The sequence below is a fragment of the Juglans microcarpa x Juglans regia genome, chromosome 5S, assembly GCF_004785595.1.
Source record: "Juglans microcarpa x Juglans regia isolate MS1-56 chromosome 5S, Jm3101_v1.0, whole genome shotgun sequence".
In the NCBI taxonomy this organism is placed as follows: Eukaryota; Viridiplantae; Streptophyta; class Magnoliopsida; order Fagales; family Juglandaceae; genus Juglans; species Juglans microcarpa x Juglans regia.
The window spans coordinates 22,470,385-22,487,028 of NC_054603.1; the positions used below are offsets into that span (position 1 = coordinate 22,470,385).

Below are 16,644 nucleotides of genomic sequence, written 5' to 3' on the forward strand. Positions count from 1 at the left end.
GAAATGAGATGAGATTAAAGTTAAAAAGTTGAATAAAATATTATTAAAATATATTTTTTAATATTATTTTTATTTTAGAACTTGAAAAAGTTGAATTGTTTATTTTATTTTATGTAAAAATTTAAAAAAATTATAATAATAAAATAAGATGAGATAAGATGAGATATTTTTTAAAAATAAACGAGACCTTGTTGTTTAAAAAAAAAGATATAGATTTCTTCGATTCAACGGAGACACGTCTAAAGTCACTGCTATTTTCACTAGCATGGAGTGTGGACTTTGGCTAATCGCCTCATTTTCCTTGGAAGGACTTTTCTCTGCCCAGACTCCATTATTAGAAAAAGAGAAAAACAGCAATCGATGATTGTCAATTCAAAAGTCACTCCCAAACCCTAGATTCCTCGTCTCGAAGACCATCTATTTACGGTACGGAATTCTGTACAGGAGCCCTATATATTTTGCTCAAGCTCGTCGATTCTTGCTCCGTGTCTGAAAGAAGAAAATTTCTCTATCTAGGATTCGATTCCGATAGCTACTGGACTGCTTTGAAATGGGAAGCAAAAGGGAAGAAGAGCGAAATGAGAGGATTATACGCGGTCTCATGAAGCTCCCGCCCAATCGGAGATGTATCAACTGCAACAGCTTGGTAAATGTTCTCTCACGACATGAGTTTCCTTCATTTCAGTTCTTCAGTTGTTATTCTTATGTGCCTTTTTAAAGGTTTTTCCCCTTCAAGATTCCATTCGTTGGTGTTGCTATCGATTCTCAGTTAGTCGTCCCTATTTGTTTTCTGCAGGGTCCTCAATATGTTTGTACGAATTTTTGGAGTTTCGTCTGTACGACTTGCAGTGGGATACAGTGAGTGCTTTTCTTTTTCTATAAGAAGTTTTGTATTTTTTGTTATTTTTTTGTTTCATTTCAGTGTTCATTGTGTTAAATATCAATCCAAGTGTGATCAGTAGCTCCTCAACAGTCTTAGATAGCTGCTCCAAATATCAAGTTTGTCTTCAAAATATCAAGCTTGTCTCTAACAGCCCTTTAATTGTCTGTTTGTCTCTTGAAGCTTCTCCTATAAAAGGAGATCATCTTGTAAACGAAACAGTGTCTATGGAAAATACATAGAAAAGGGCCATTTGTAGAGATAGAGATAATCTTGTTGAAGTTTGTATATTTTATACAAACACTTTGAAATCTACTGTTTCCGCTACAGTGGATGTAGGCAAATTGCCGAACCACTTACATATTGTCTCTATCTTGTATTTGAGTGTGATTTTGGGTGATTTTGGTACAACACATTGTGCAACCCCGATGATAAATATTGTAGTTCCTATTTTTTATTTTTTAAACTAGTAATTACTACAACTGCTCCAAGATCATTTTATGTTACTTCTTTTGTTTTGTTATTTTTATATGTTTTGAGGGGGATACTCGACAGTCTTAAATTTTAATAGAGCTAAAGAAGTTTGCCATTAAATATTTTTGCTAATAAGGATACTGGTTCTTCCATTTGATGTTTTGTCTGAATAACATTTACACGTTATTTTTTTCCATGATCTGATTTTATTGAATCTCAAATTGTTAGTATATTCAAGACAATGTCCTATATGTGCCTTTCCATTCAGAAATCAATTCTCGTGTAATGAGATCATACATATGATTTGGATAGGTTTGGCAAGTGAGATGAGACACAAAATTCTCATCTCATCTCATCTCATCATTACAATTTTTTTAAATTTCTACACAAAATATAATAAACAATTCAATTTTTTCAAATCCCAAAACAATAATAATATTAAAAAATTATATTTTAAACTTTTTTGTAAAACCAAAAATTCTCATCTCACTATTCAAATCTATCGTGTTACTCCCCACGACAACATTACTTATCCCTGGAATGCTATTTAGAGGAGCAAGGCTTCCTTGAAAGCGGCTTTCTATGATTGAACAGCTGCACTAGGTTAGATCCTTAGTTTGGATACTTGAGGAAGAAATATGTTATGGTGAAAGGATTATGTTTTATGTGCAAGAGAGATGAGGAATCTGTGGATCATCTTTTAGTCCAACGTAAGGTGGCTAGGATATTATGTTTTTTATAAGTAAAAACTTAGTGATGGCAAACTAGGCAAAAGCCCAAGAACACAGGATGTTTATAAGAGTCTCACACCTAGTTAGGAAGAAGGGGAAGAAATAGATGGAAGGAACTCATGAATTTTAAGACCATTGAAATCTATAGCCATTGTCCAAAGAAATAATGTCTTGAAAAAAAGGCTACTATGCTCCACCATCAAACGTTCTTTATCTTCAAATGTCTAGTCATTCCATTCCTTTCAAATACACATGAGAGGCATATGGGGACCATCTTCCAAATTGCTGCAATTTGCTGAACACCATAAAGACTCCTCCAACTGGGAGAAGACCAACCACCTTCCCCGACATTACCCATGCCATCCCCACCCTGTTGAAAAGTTCATCCCACAAGGATCATTATTTTAAAGGAATATGTTAAGGGATCATTAGAAGGGAATATAATGGATCATTATTTCTTCCATTTGATCATGTCATGTATTTGGGGGGATGTTTGATGCCTACATACATCAAAACAAGTTAAGTGTGCTTGTAGATCTTTTCTTTTAGCTGTGATATGCCTTTTAAGCCACCATTTAATTTCTTTTCTAAGAAGAGTTAAAACTTACTAATGTGAGAAACAGAAAAGTCTATTGACAAGACTTATGTTCCCTCTCCCTCATAAATTGTCTGTTTTGAATAATCACATTGTTTTAAGAATCAAGCTTTTTTATATTGTAATGCCCTAATAGAAGACCCAAACCACATGACCTATACTCCAAAATGACTAGTCAATAATACAATTGGAGCTCCATTGGAACCTTATAAAGAGCAAGAACTTCTTCTTTCCAAGTAATGTGGAATCCTATACACCACTTACCCTTATCCTTATCATTTGGGGTATCACAATCTCCTCCCCTTAAATTCCCTATGTCCTCTTCAGGCCAATCCATCGTAGGTGACACGGCTCAAGTCCTACATTTCTAGTTGGGATAGGCTTTGATACCATTTAAAACGCCCCAATGGAAGATCCAAACCACATTACCTATATTCCAAAAAGATTAGTCAATGATACAATTGGAGTTCTATTGGAACCTTATAAAGAACAATAATTTTTCCTTCTCAAGCAATGTGGGATCCTATACACCACCTACCCATTTTCTTATCATATGGGGTATCACGTATACCAACACTATCCTAAGTGTATTATGTCTTTATTATGTCTTAAAAGTCATACTTAAGTCTGACTTGTCCTATATTTATGGTTGAAAGTTATTGGATTGCCGCAAAAGAGAACCTTTAATCTCTCTGTTATGCTATTAGTGGGTGTTGGTAGGTATGGATTACTAATTATTTTTTATAAGTAAATGTATGAATCAATAATAGACATAGGGTGAAATGTTGAATAATTTCGTACAATGCATCCCTCTGTATATCATGCTTCTTTTTGGACCATGTATTTGTGTTTTTATCTTCTAACTTCTAAAAAAAATGTATTTGTGTTTTTATCTGCCATTTAGTCCTTCTATTTCTCTCCCTATTCAATGGAACTTTTTTGTTGCTTTGGTGGTTTTGTTCAAACTTGGCCTACCAAACATCTGATATATTTTGATTTTCAGTGTTTTATGAATGTATCCATTTATGTTTTTTTTCCATACAGTCGTGAATTTACTCATCGAGTGAAGTCTGTCTCCATGGCGAAGTTTACTTCTCAAGAAGTTGAAGCACTTCAAAACGGTGGTAACCAGGTACAAGTGTGAATTTTCTCTCTTTGGCCACAGTGGGTTTGCTTTTCCCATGCTGATGGTCCATTCACTCTTTTCAGCGTGCAAGGGAAACATATCTGAAGGATTGGGACCTTCAAATGCAGCGATTGCCTGACAACAGGTGCATGATATGCAAATTATAATTAAGGTTTTAGTTATAAGTGTATCAAATATGTAATGTTTTGTAGCAATTCTTCTCTTTTGCAGTAATGTTGATAAAATACGGGAGTTTATAAAGAATGTGTATGAGGATAGAAGTTATGCTGGAGGAAAGACCTCTGACAAACCTCCAAGAGATATGCAGGTAATATATCCTTGAACCAAAATTTTCACTGATTACATTATGAAGAACATTTGATACTGTTTTGGGATCTCAAAAAAGTTTTTGATAAATGTGTCTCAAATAAATTTATGGTATCTTTTGGTTGTGTTTCGGAAGAAATGGACAAAATGAAATGGGAGTTGACTCATTTGGTAGTTTCTTTTTGAGAAGTATTTTCTTAAACGACTAATTTCTGAAGAGGGTCCAAATAGATGTTTTTTCTTACCGCCCCGGCCCACTCTGCTTTCACCCCCCCCCCCCCCCCCCCCCCCCCCCCAAAAAAAAAAAAAAAAAAAAAACTGTTGGGCCTTCTCTGTTTCTGTTGAAGATAAATGTAACACTGATAACAGTGAATTATCATATATTTTTACTCATTTCCTAAGCTTTTTGAAAGTTTTCAAAACTCATTCTCAGAAATAGAATAAAGCAGGCTCTATCTTCTGTTGTAAATTATCTCACTTAAGCTTGTATACAAACTTTGCATACGTTAGTTATTATTGAATTTGACAGAGCACGAGACTCAATGAAGGGGACACGAGACGGGCCAGTTCATATCATTCTTATTCTCAGAGTCCGCCTTATGATTATCAATACGAAGACCGACGGTATGGAAAGCAAGCTGCTGCCCTGACCAGGAAGCCAGGGTCAGATCGAGGCCGCTATGAAGGGAAGATGTCTAATTTTATCTACAGTCCTGGTCGCTTAAGTGATAAAGTCTCCGAGGATAGGTTTGCAAATGAGGGCTCCATTTCCAGAGTTTCGGACTACTCTGTGTCTAGTGCAGGTGATCCATTCAGATCTACTTCAGAGTCTCCTAATTTTCAAAAGGATGTTGGATTTAGCAGCCCACCCGTTCAGCCTTTGAGGAGTTTAAGTGAAGTTTGGTTTCAAGAGAAAAATACATCTTTTGAGGCAAATGCCAAGAGAGACGCTGATGGAATTCCACACGCACAGGTTATGTTTCTTGTACACTTGCTTGTGTAATTGACAAAACAAAATGAGTGTTTTTGAATGATTTATTTGGCTTTGAAGTTTTTCATTCCTTTTAAGGAAAGTATCAAATATTATCGGAGCTTTGTCTTATGGTTGTAAAATGGTTTTGGTGTGTCTTGAGTAGCTGTTCACCATTCTCCATAGAATGGTGATCTGCCACCTAACATATTAACCTCCATATCTTATCCTACATAATAAAGAATGAAAGCTAATAACATCACAAAACATTCCAATTGAGCTTTAGATGTATGGCAGATGCATACTTGCATGCATGAAGGAATATATACTTGTATTCATCAAATATGTATGTGCCTTGCGGCACATGCTACCTCCAATGCTTTGCATACAGACATGGATAAGGACACAGTTTCCACCGAACTGTTATTCCAGCTCTACTACTATTTTCCGTTATCAAACCAATTTTACAGTTTATGTGGTTTCTCTTTTCCCACATTTGTATTCTCTAATCTCTGATGCCATTTGAATATGCTTTATGGTTTACTAGGGTAATGTTAAAAAAAAAAAAAAAACAAAAAACTTTCCGATTAGTTTTTGTATATAAGTAGGGAAATACAAAGCAGGAGGCTTATTCCCTGCATGTTGTGATATGAGTTGCCTCTAGTTTCACCTTAAGTCATGCTTGGAACATATAAGCTATTTTGTTGCATTATGCTTTTACCTACTGTAATACTTCATATGTGTTGACATGCGTCCACAATGTGGTATTGGGAACCAAACTACCTTGCAGCTTGCAGTTTAGTTTCTTTGTTCTTTTTTTTCTCCATATACAGATTTTTTTTGAAGTACCATATGCACAAATAATAAACCGCAAATAAGAAACCAAAAGATTTATACTTTATGCGTTGAGTCTTATGCTTTGCCTTGTCAGAGGGTACAATTTACCATTGCTTCTGCCTTCCCCAAAAATAAAAAAACTGAAATAAACTGAGAGCACTCTCATTGGATTAGCTTAAAGCTAAATCCAATGAGAATTTAGCTATTGAACCATAAAATGTATCACATTGGAATAGATATTTGGAATATAGCTGCAGTAACTTCTAAAGTAATTTTTAAATTTGAAAGACACTGTTTATTCATCAAATCCATGTTATATCATTTGTTTCTCTCTCCCGAGGTCTCCATCAACGTCTTTCTAGTTTCTATTTTTAATCCATATTTTAATTAGAATATGATTACTAATTAATATATAATATTATGAATAGTAAAATATGATAAAATAAAATAATTTCATAAGTAAAAAAATTAAAATGTTTTTGAAATTATTAGTTACTCATGAATAAATGGATAATCCAATGTAGAGATTTAATGTGAATAGCTAAAGCCAAATTCATCTTTTATTATTTTATTGTCATATAATAAAAAAATGGCTATTCAAATGTGGAGACTTATGTGAATGGAATAGCTAAAAGCTAAATTCATCTTACATTCATAAAAAATGTACTTTAACTTTAGCTAATCCAATGAGAGTGCTCTGAGGGGGGCCACATTTGTGCCTGGACACAGACACTTACTTGTGAGAGAACTATGAGGCACTTAAAGTCTGTTGTTTTGTTGTTTGCACACATTGCTGCTCTTCAACGTGTTTGTCTTTGGGCAGATGAAAAACACAGGCATACACAAATATGCATGCACATACATTACATGCAGTTCTTTTGGTCACTAGTCACAGGAAACTGAACTCTAGGTGTCTAGTCTTAATATTGGGATCATACACTACTTTTATTGAATGTAATGTGTGTGCATGCATATTTGTGTATGTCAGAACTTTGTCTGGAATACAACTTACAATTGGAATTGTAGGGACAAATATTGGAATAGATAGAGAGATTGTATGTGAGGACACTTATTTTACTTTCTTTTATGACTATATGCAATTGGATAATCACATGTATTCAGCATATGAATCCTATTTTTTTACAAAGAAGTGGATTTAGTTGGCTTGATCTGGCTTTTCCATTTAAATGGACTGCTACTGCAGTTTTGAGATGCATATCTTTGCATATCATGTCACAGAAAAAATAAAATGTTGGATGTATTCATCCTAGGTGGACTGCCCTTCTCAACATCCTTCAGTGTGGAGGGCGCCGCACCCACCCATAGTTTTGCATTGGTAACAAACATCATCATATGGCCAACATATAAACATTCATGACATGCATTCGTTCATCATTTCGTTTCTACATAATTTCCATATCATAAGCTATAACATTTGCATGGTCTTCATTACATTAGGCTAACCATGAAATAATTAACAGCATATGCATCATGTTAAGGCCTTTGCAGAACTTTACTTGCATAATGTATCATATCATAAGTGCATAAAGGGGCTTACATGAAAAGGCTAACAATATGTAGCTTGAACAACACTTTTCAAGTATGTACCATCTTACAATACTCATAAAAGGCATGATCCTACCACTTTGTTTCCTTAGCTTGTACCATATCAATCCTTTTGGAATCTAGGGAAAAATAAAAACAATCATTACTGCTATTTTTTTCGTAGTTCACAAGTTTTTCATAGATCCTGGTCCCTTACTTAGGTTTTCCGGAAACAACTCTTTCTGATGGATGAGCCCACTATCACATGCGTAGTTGACTTGCTTAACATGCAATTCGTAATATGACTTTTTTATGCTTTTGCTTTGTCAACACAACCCTACTCGTTCTTTGTTCTTTCTATGGTCATTAAGTCCTCAAACACGGCTTTCAAGTTTCTGTCATGGGCCTAAGGACTTCTAGCATTCAGCCTATGAATCAATCCCTAACCCGAGTGATAATGGCACTTAGTCTAGGAAGTTCCAGCCCAAACTTATTAGGGGTTCATGAGGCTTAAATTCTCTACAATGTCATCTTTCATAGCTTGTCAGATCTGGCTTCATGGTCACTGTATAGCCTCAAAGTTAGGTCTGGTTGTGGGTTCAGAGTGTGGAGGAATCTTGGGTTTTTTGAAGGAATCTTATCCTAAACTAGTTCTATGGTTTGCTGCCTCTAAATTCCTCTTAAGGCTCAGTAACAAAGTTCTATAGGAGTTTAAAAACGGAAGAAAACAAGTTTGGTTGTACTGATTTCACTACCATATAGGAATAAGGGATTTCTCTCATTGAAAAGTGAGAGATTTTGGTTTTGCTCAACAAAAAGTGGTGGCAGCAATGAGAAGTATCAGGTTAGGGACTCAATTAAGGGCGTCAAATCTGGACTGCAACAAAAAGGGAGGCAAGCAACTATTTTTGATTAATGAATAGATGAGTGTTCAGGATTTGAAGTTTTTTCTCCTGTAGGCTGCAGCATAATTTTAATGCAAGAACTTCATGATTCAAAAGCTTTTGGGATATGGGATTAGGGAAAACACAAAGGGAACTTTTCTTAGGTTTATTAATAAGAAACTCTATATGTCAAAAAAAGTACTATCGAAATATTTAGCCAAAGGTCTTGATTATGACTTGGACAGCAAGTGAGTGTCTAATTTCCACTGGAATGACCATTTAGGCCTGGTTTGGATAGTGAGTTGAGATGGTTTGTGAATTGTAGTGAGATATTTGAGTTGAGATGAGATGAGTTAGAAATGGTTTGAGTGAAAATGTTTTATGGGATTTTGGGAAAGGAGTGAAAAAGTTGAATAAAAATATTATAAAGTTAAAATATTGTTAGAATATTATTTTTAATCTTATTTTTGTTTTTGGATTTGAAAAAGTTGAATTATTTTGTGTTTTGTTTAGAAGTTTGGAAAAGTTGTAATAATTAGTAATGATTAGATGAAAAATTTAAAGATTTAAAATTGAAAAGTGTTTGTTTTGTGGTGTTTAGATATTGAGATGAGATGAAATGAGTGAGATGAGATGAGTGAGATGAGATGGGATGAGATGGAAGCATCTCTTTATCCAAACGAGGCCTAACTACGTTTGGGTGTCCAACAACTCAGATACTCTGAGAAACTCTCGTACACTATTTCCATCCAAATGAGTTTGAAGTAGTTTTCAACTACTCTGAGCCGAGAGTCTGTGTCGAGTGTGAATGCCAGTGTGCGATGGAGAGGGAGAGGGAGGCTCATGGTGGCTAGGTCTGCGAGAGGTGGTTGCCGGTGTGAGGTGGTGGAGGTGCGGTGGCCTGGGTGGCCGCGTACGGCGGCACAAATTGACAGAAATGGGTGAAATCCATTTCGGTTGGGTTACCGCAGGGGAAAGAGAGAGCTATGCGTGGGGGAGATCGATGGTAGCTGGCTTGGTCGCCGGCGTGAGGGGGAGTCGCTGGTGGTGGCGGGGAGCCTGGGTGTCTGCGTATGGCGGCGCAAGTGGAGAGAAAATGAGTGAAATCCATTTCGGTTGGGTTACCGCAGGGGAGAGAGAGAGCTGCGCGTGGGGGAGATCGATGGTGGCTGGCTTGGTCGCCGGAGTGAGGGGGAGTCGCTGGTAGTGGCGGTGAGGCTGGGCGGCGCACGGCGGCGTTAGGCTAGGCTGAAGGAGAATCGGGCATGGGGGAGAATCGGGCCAGAGGAGAGAGAGAGAGAGAGGAAATAAAAAAAATAATAAATAAAATCACTATAATATTTATCACTATTATATATAAAAAAAGAAATAAAATCACTAAAATATTTATCACTATTATATATAAAAAATAAATAAAATCACTAAAATATTTATCACTATTATATATAAATAAAATTATCATTTCATCATCATTAAAAAAAAAAAATCTATCATTGATGGGACCCACACCTTTTTCAACTATCTATCCAAAAGTCAACAATTCAACATACTTCATACATCCAAACAACTCAAAATACTCTCAATGGGACCCACAAACCCACTCTAATCTCTACTCATAACTATTCACAAACATTCTCAACACTTCTCAGGTATTCTTACTACCCAAATGTAGCCAACTTGATTACAAGAAATAGCCTAACCCTAATGGCTTCTATGGGCTCTAGAATAGTGCGTCATAGTAGCCTCCTTTCCCATTTTCAATTTGGGAAACTTTCCAACCTGTAGATATTTGACAGAGAGGTTTCTTGGGATTTCTAGGAAGCTTTTGTATTTCCAAGTGAGGCAGCCTGCTGCAGCAAGGGGCGGCAGCCATGTCGTTTAGAACCTCTTACAGCTTTAGGAAAGTTTTCCTACTCTGCTTTGAACTGATGGTTACAATGTGGATAATTTTGTCTACTCGCTTATTATAACAATGAAAACTTAAACGAAATCATTTAATAACAAAAAATATCAAACAGCAGCTGTGTATCAACATGCAAATAAAACATGAAATTTTGATTATGCAAATTTAGCCTTTTAATATTCTTGGATATGACTTTCGTACTTGAATTCATTAGAACCTAAAAGTAGATAATGAATCAAAGTTTTTGCTTTTCTGGGTCAAAATTAACTTAATTTGATTAACACCTATTCTCTTAGGTCATTGTGAGATTGATTGTGCTATGTGGAGTGACCTTTTTAGTTCAGTTGGTTTGATTTGGATCGTGCTGTGAAAAATAGTGGACTTTTTGACTCTTGTAGAGGGTTTAGGTTGCAGCCCTAAAAAGGCAGTTGTGTAGAAAATGGTTCCTACTTACCTGATTTGGTGTATTTGAAGGGAAACGGATAATAGAATTGAGGACCCTGAATGGGCGCTGAAGGAACTCATAACTTTCCTTTTCAGTGCTCTATTCCTTTGTACAGCTATAGATTTTTATGGACATAATTTTCATTTCTTGTATCTTCTTCTCCTTCTAGATTGGTTTTTATCTTGCATACATCATGTGTACTTGAGTTGTGTCTTTTGCACTTTTCAGTGAGGTTTGTTTTTGCAAAAACAAAAAAAAAAAAAAAAAAAAAAAAAAAAAAAGAAGAAAAAATCTCATTGATGTGGTGGGTACAATATTATGACTCCTTGAGTGCTATGGTTTGCATGTCCATTCTACGGTTTTTCTCTATCTGCTTAGTTTAAATTTTTTGGCCATATCTCTATTATATGTTGATCATGCACACCTCTTCAATCAGCTGACTTAAATTGTTCCTTTATTTAGAGAACTGCATCTTTGGGTAGCTTTGGGTCAATGGACAGCAACTCCCTGTCTCGGAATTCATATAATTTGGGCGGTTTAACAGATGTTGTCTCAGAACCAGAACAATCTGCTGTAACCTTTGAGAATAAAGTTTCTACTTTTCCACAATCATCTATTTACAGTCAACATTCAGGTAGTTTGGATCTTTTTCAGACACCACTTGTCTCAGAACCAGAGCCTTCTGCAGCTTCATCCTTTGATTCATTGCAAGCACCCGCAGCATCATCAGCTCGATCTCTGGATTTATTTCAATCATCACTGGTATCTCCAGCTTCATCTGTGAATGCATATCAACCTCCACAAACTTTCCCTTTGTCATCCTTGGATTTATTTGCGGGCATTTCTCAGCAGCAGTCAGTGACAACCTTTGATAAAGAAAAGCCACAATTATCTGTACCTGAAAATGGAGGATGGGCAACATTTGATACACCTAAGCCCACTCCATCTATTACACATGCTGGAAATCCTACTGAACATCTTCCTTCTAGTGATGTGGGTTCATTGGAAAAGTTTGATCCTTTTTCCTCCTTATTTACAAACATGGAATGGCCCTCATTTCAGTTTGAGAGTGTCTATGGACCTTCGACAATGTCTAATCAATGGCATGATAATTTGCACAATGTTCAAGCTTCCACTATAGCAAACACTCAGGTAAGCTTTCCCATAGTCTAAATTATGCCCCCCCCCCCCCCCCCCCCCCTTCCCCTACAACAACCCTCAAGTATTTTTGGCGTGTAGGAATAGTGGTAATTAGCAATACTTGGTGTGTATTTGGTTTTAAGAAAATTATACTGCTAGTCTCCATTGACATTGCATGTTATATTTTTTTCCCCTAATTTGGAGTTGGGATGCAGTAAATTGGGTGTATAACCCACGTTGTATCTTTTGTTTCTGAACAGGGGTGGAAGGCTTTTGAAGATACTAATGGGCATCTTCCTTCGGAAGGCAATAAGCAAGGTAGTGAACTACAACTAGAAACTCAGAGTCTTTCATCAAGTGCTGATCAGTATTTCGGTTTAAGAGAATTAGAGGTTTGTACATCAAAACTAGTTTCTGTCAAACTGGTTAGTGTCTTCAGCTCAATTGTAAACTCGATTGGCAGGACTCCAATAAAGAGGAGATTCAAAGAGCTGCCTCTCATGGTGGGTCCACAGATCCTAGTGTGCCATCACATGTTGCCATGGGGCCATTTTATACTCCTACACTTCCTCTAGTGGTTTGTGTACTTCAGTTGGTTGAGCTTTTTGTGCATGATCTTGGCCAGTTTAAGTATTTTTCTATGAGTAATTTATGAATTTTCTCAGGGAGAGACACAATCACATGCAATGGATCGTAAATCCACAAACCCATTTGATCTTCCTAACGATTCAGATATGGAACAGAGCAATATGGTATGCGATAAAAATTCATTTGGTTGGCAACTATTTCGTAGTAGTGTTTTCTTGTTTGGGTATCATAGCCATCCTTCAAAATGTTTTCAGAGTGTTTTTGTACTATAGCTTTTGATAGTATTTTTGCACTAAATAGATACTACTCATTTCAAGTGAAATTGAGAGAATTCTATTTCGTCATGGTGGGAGAGACCTGCCCCATTGCATAGAGGGATCTTCCCTGCCGGCAAGCGCCGTGGAAGGGGATTCTGTTAAGACCCAATCAAAAACTGCTCTAGGACATGGTCCTAGGCATGCATGGACAACCAAGATTAGGCCACCAAGGGCCAATGCCGTGGACCCCCATGGGCCCGACACCACTATAACTTATTTTTATTTATTTATTTATTTATTTTATTCATCAAGGGACCAATTAGAGTTTTCACTTTGTAAACTCTATAAATAGGACCCTTAGGCATTTAATTTACATCTTTTGAACTTTTGGCAAATTCCCTAAGTGGGTAGACTTGTTCTTGAGATCACCTTTTCGGTGCTAGGCATTTAGCCTACTTGGGCGCAATTCGTGAATCCCTAGAGGAGAATCATCACCTTGCAATTCGTGAATATGTGTGATTCAATTTATCTTGTTTTTGCAACTTGGTGTAATTCATGAATCTAAGTTGTGTTATCTCTGTTATTTTCAAGTTTATCAATCTATGAGATTTATTTCAACTATTGTGCAATCCGTGATCAATAGTTGAAGTGCTTATCTTGTTCATCCATTTCTCATCCATTATCTTTATTGTTCTTATTTTTCATCTTGTTCATCTACACTTTTTTGCATATCTAAATATTCATTTAAACCAAAAAGAGTCTTCATATTCTTTTGTTGAGTCCATTCATCTTTGTGCATTCTTGACTTGGTGGTGAAGTTCATCATTGTGTTCTTGAATGTTCATATGTGTTTATCCATATATTTCCGCCCCTCCATAAAACCCTAGCCATATTTCTCACATACACTACTCGACCAACTCTAGTGTTGCCCTACCTTCCATAATTGGCCACATTCCATAATTACCCTTCATCCATCATATTCATTGACCTAGCCGAAATTGTCACTTCCCATCATCCAACTTGCCTTAGCCGTGAGTCATACTTACCATAAGTGGCTTGCCCATAAATCTTTCCATATTCATAAAACCCTAGTCCATATACTCCACTTACATATTCGGCTACACCAAAGTCTTCCATCCATAAAACCCTAGCCGTCCACCTCAAATCTCTAGAAGGTAATTCATTCCTTTTAGGAGTCTTGTCTCCATCAACTCACACAAACCCTAGCCGTCCATCAAGAGACCTCTTTGGCAACTTCCTTAATTTAAGGAAGGTTGACTTATCCCATGCCAATCCCTTGATTCTAGGAACTTCCCTAGAATCACTCAATCCCTCCAATCACTCCTCCAATTCCTTAAATCTCTAAACTCCTTCCATAGACCTAGTCAACCAAAGATTCCATCATCTTACCATATTCAAATCCAAATCCTATTTTTTTTTATCTATCCTTGTCAATTCCTAAAGTCAAGGAGCAACCCTTGACTCATTCAAACTCCATCTCATCTACCATATCCAATCCCTCAAATCTCTACAATCACTCAAGTCAACCAAAGATCCCAATCCTATCTTGCCATATTTAAATCCTATCTTTCATCTCCTAATCCCTAAAGTCAAGGGACAACCCTAGACTTATTCAAACACCATCCATCTTCATCCATTGACCATATCCAAATCCAATCTTCCTCATCTTATCTTTAATCACTCCCTAAAGTCAAGGAGCAACCCTAGACTCATTCAAACACTTTCTCCTATTGCCAATACCGAACCACCCTAACATTAATGGGTGCCAACTCCAAAGTCTGCCAAATCCTAGCCACCAAACCCTAGCCTCCCTTATCCACATCATTCCAAACCCTAGCATCTTAACTAAGACTCCAACCCTAGTCCATCTCTTCCCAATCTCGAAATCATCCTTAGTCACCACACAAAACGTTAGCTACACTTCACCATACCAACTCTAATCATCATCCAAGTGGCCCTAACATCAAGGGCAACCTTCAAGCCATTCCACATTGCATCAAACGCCTTTATTCATCCCTTAGATCAACCTAGGAACTCATCATCACCATCATACGTGCCATTATTGTCCAAAGACTAAGCAAGTTTGCAAGGTCACTCGGTCATCATTCACACCAAGGCGAGCTCGTGGTCCTTAGTGATAGGGACAAGACCGGGGTCCCTAACAGAGTCTTTGTGATGGTAGGGAGCTCCATTGCACAACTACTTCCAGTGCCTTTGCTTGCTCCTTCCCTGTACTTTCTTTTTCCCTTTTTAATATGGAGGTGTGGGTTTTCTTGAAGAGTTTTGAAACTGGTGACAAATTGTGTTGTTGGTATAAAAAATTGGAAACCATTCTCAAGAACGAAAAACTATTTGTGGTTGTCTAAGGAAAGCTTTGTTTGGTTTTTACAAGGTGCTGTTGCCAGATTTTTACAATAGGCCCTCATTCTCATGATATTTTACCAATAATTATGCCCCATTTTTCATGTTTTTCTTATGCAGTTTTTGGACATGAACTCCTTGCAAGCTGCTCTACCCGGTTCCCAGTTGCCATCCACCTTTAATGGTGGTGTATCTGAACCATGGTTCCCTCAAAATCCAGTTAGTTCATATATTTCAAATGCTGGACAAGGTGCATTTTATTAACTCTTGGAGAAACTTTATATTATTTTTAGCATTCTTTTTTTGCTATGGTTAGTGCTGGAGCTCTATTTGTTAGTTGCACCACAATTTGATGCATCTCGGTTGGAGCTCATTTCCATCACTAGTAACGCAAACCCTCTAGAGCTCTCTCTCTATCGAGAAATTTTCCCCCAAGTTCCTCATTCACTATTGTATAACTCAAAACATTTAACAGAAAAATGAAAAAAGTACGTAAGTTGTAGGATGATATGATGATATCAGTGTTACCTGTATTCTATCCTAACCGATCCCACTTTGCACTGTTCTTTCTGGATCAATACTCATTTCTCCACTTCTCTCTCTCTCTCTCTCTCTCTCTCTCTCTCTCTCTCTCTCTCTCTCTCATGCACGTACATGAACATGTGCCAAGAGGCTATAGGAGAAAATGAAGATCTATCCGAACATCTGTCATTGAAATTCTGATCCACTTTTGGTTTGATTCTGTAGGTGGCTTAACATATATGGCAGGGCAAGCACCAAACCCTCAAATAGCGTAAGTGGTTTTCTTTTGCTCTTAGCATTGTGCAGGTGGTCGCGTTCTATCTTGGTCACCTTTGTCATCCCGTGTACCATATTTATCCTCCCAAGTTTTAATGATGTTTATGTTGCAGGAATGTCCCATCACAGGGGCCTGTTGCTTCGATTGGAGGAAACCCTTTTGCATAGGATTATTTATTCTAGCGAATTAATATTTTTAATTATGATCAGTTTGTAGAAGTTTTTGAAAGAAGTTTATCTGGTCTTTTTATGAGCTTGAATAATTCACTTTCATGGAATTATTCACCTTTTTATTCTTTTTACAAGTCAAACCTTGTGTATCTTTTAAACAATGTGCAAGGCCCACTAAATTCTTTGATGGTCTTGTAGTGTTCAGGCTTCTCTGTATTTAAACATTGTAGTCAAATTAACTGTATTGTTAAATTTAGCTGCATAAATATCTTGAGGCGTGTATTTCGGCTTTTGGTCGGAGAAAACGTTAGAGCTGTAGGTTCAAAAATCGCTTTCTCACAACAACAAGTGAGTTCAATTAACCCACCACTCTACCCGTTTGCCCCTTCCTAACAGTATGTCTTATAATCACTCAAGAAGTATAAACTGTGAGGCTGGGACTCGTACAAGCATCTCAGGGCATTTAGACAGTGTGAAATAGTCAATAAATATAAATGAGAAATATAGGGTGGGTGTGACGATTAAGATTTTTGTTAAATTTTCTATGCATTTTATTATATATTGATAATTTGGACAAAGAGAGGACGAATG

General features: G+C 36.9%; 1 protein-coding gene across 2 annotated transcripts; it reads left to right on the forward strand.

Moving 5' to 3' along the window:
• The first annotated feature begins 235 nt into the window (after positions 1–235).
• LOC121267447 (probable ADP-ribosylation factor GTPase-activating protein AGD14) lies at positions 236–16,343 on the forward strand. 2 transcript variants are annotated; one of them, XM_041171304.1, is made up of 14 exons: positions 275–426; positions 517–646; positions 797–858; positions 3,725–3,812; positions 3,890–3,951; positions 4,038–4,134; positions 4,663–5,106; positions 11,180–11,869; positions 12,118–12,249; positions 12,321–12,434; positions 12,523–12,609; positions 15,205–15,334; positions 15,832–15,877; positions 15,996–16,343. In XM_041171304.1, exons 2-14 carry the CDS (start codon positions 551–553, stop codon positions 16,048–16,050), a joined length of 2,103 nt encoding a protein of 700 aa, XP_041027238.1. In that variant the 5' UTR covers positions 275–426; positions 517–550; the 3' UTR covers positions 16,051–16,343. The 2 variants fall into 2 exon arrangements, with proteins under 2 accessions (XP_041027237.1, XP_041027238.1); XM_041171303.1 differs by having other exon boundaries at positions 236–646.
• Positions 16,344–16,644: the final 301 nt, after the last annotated feature.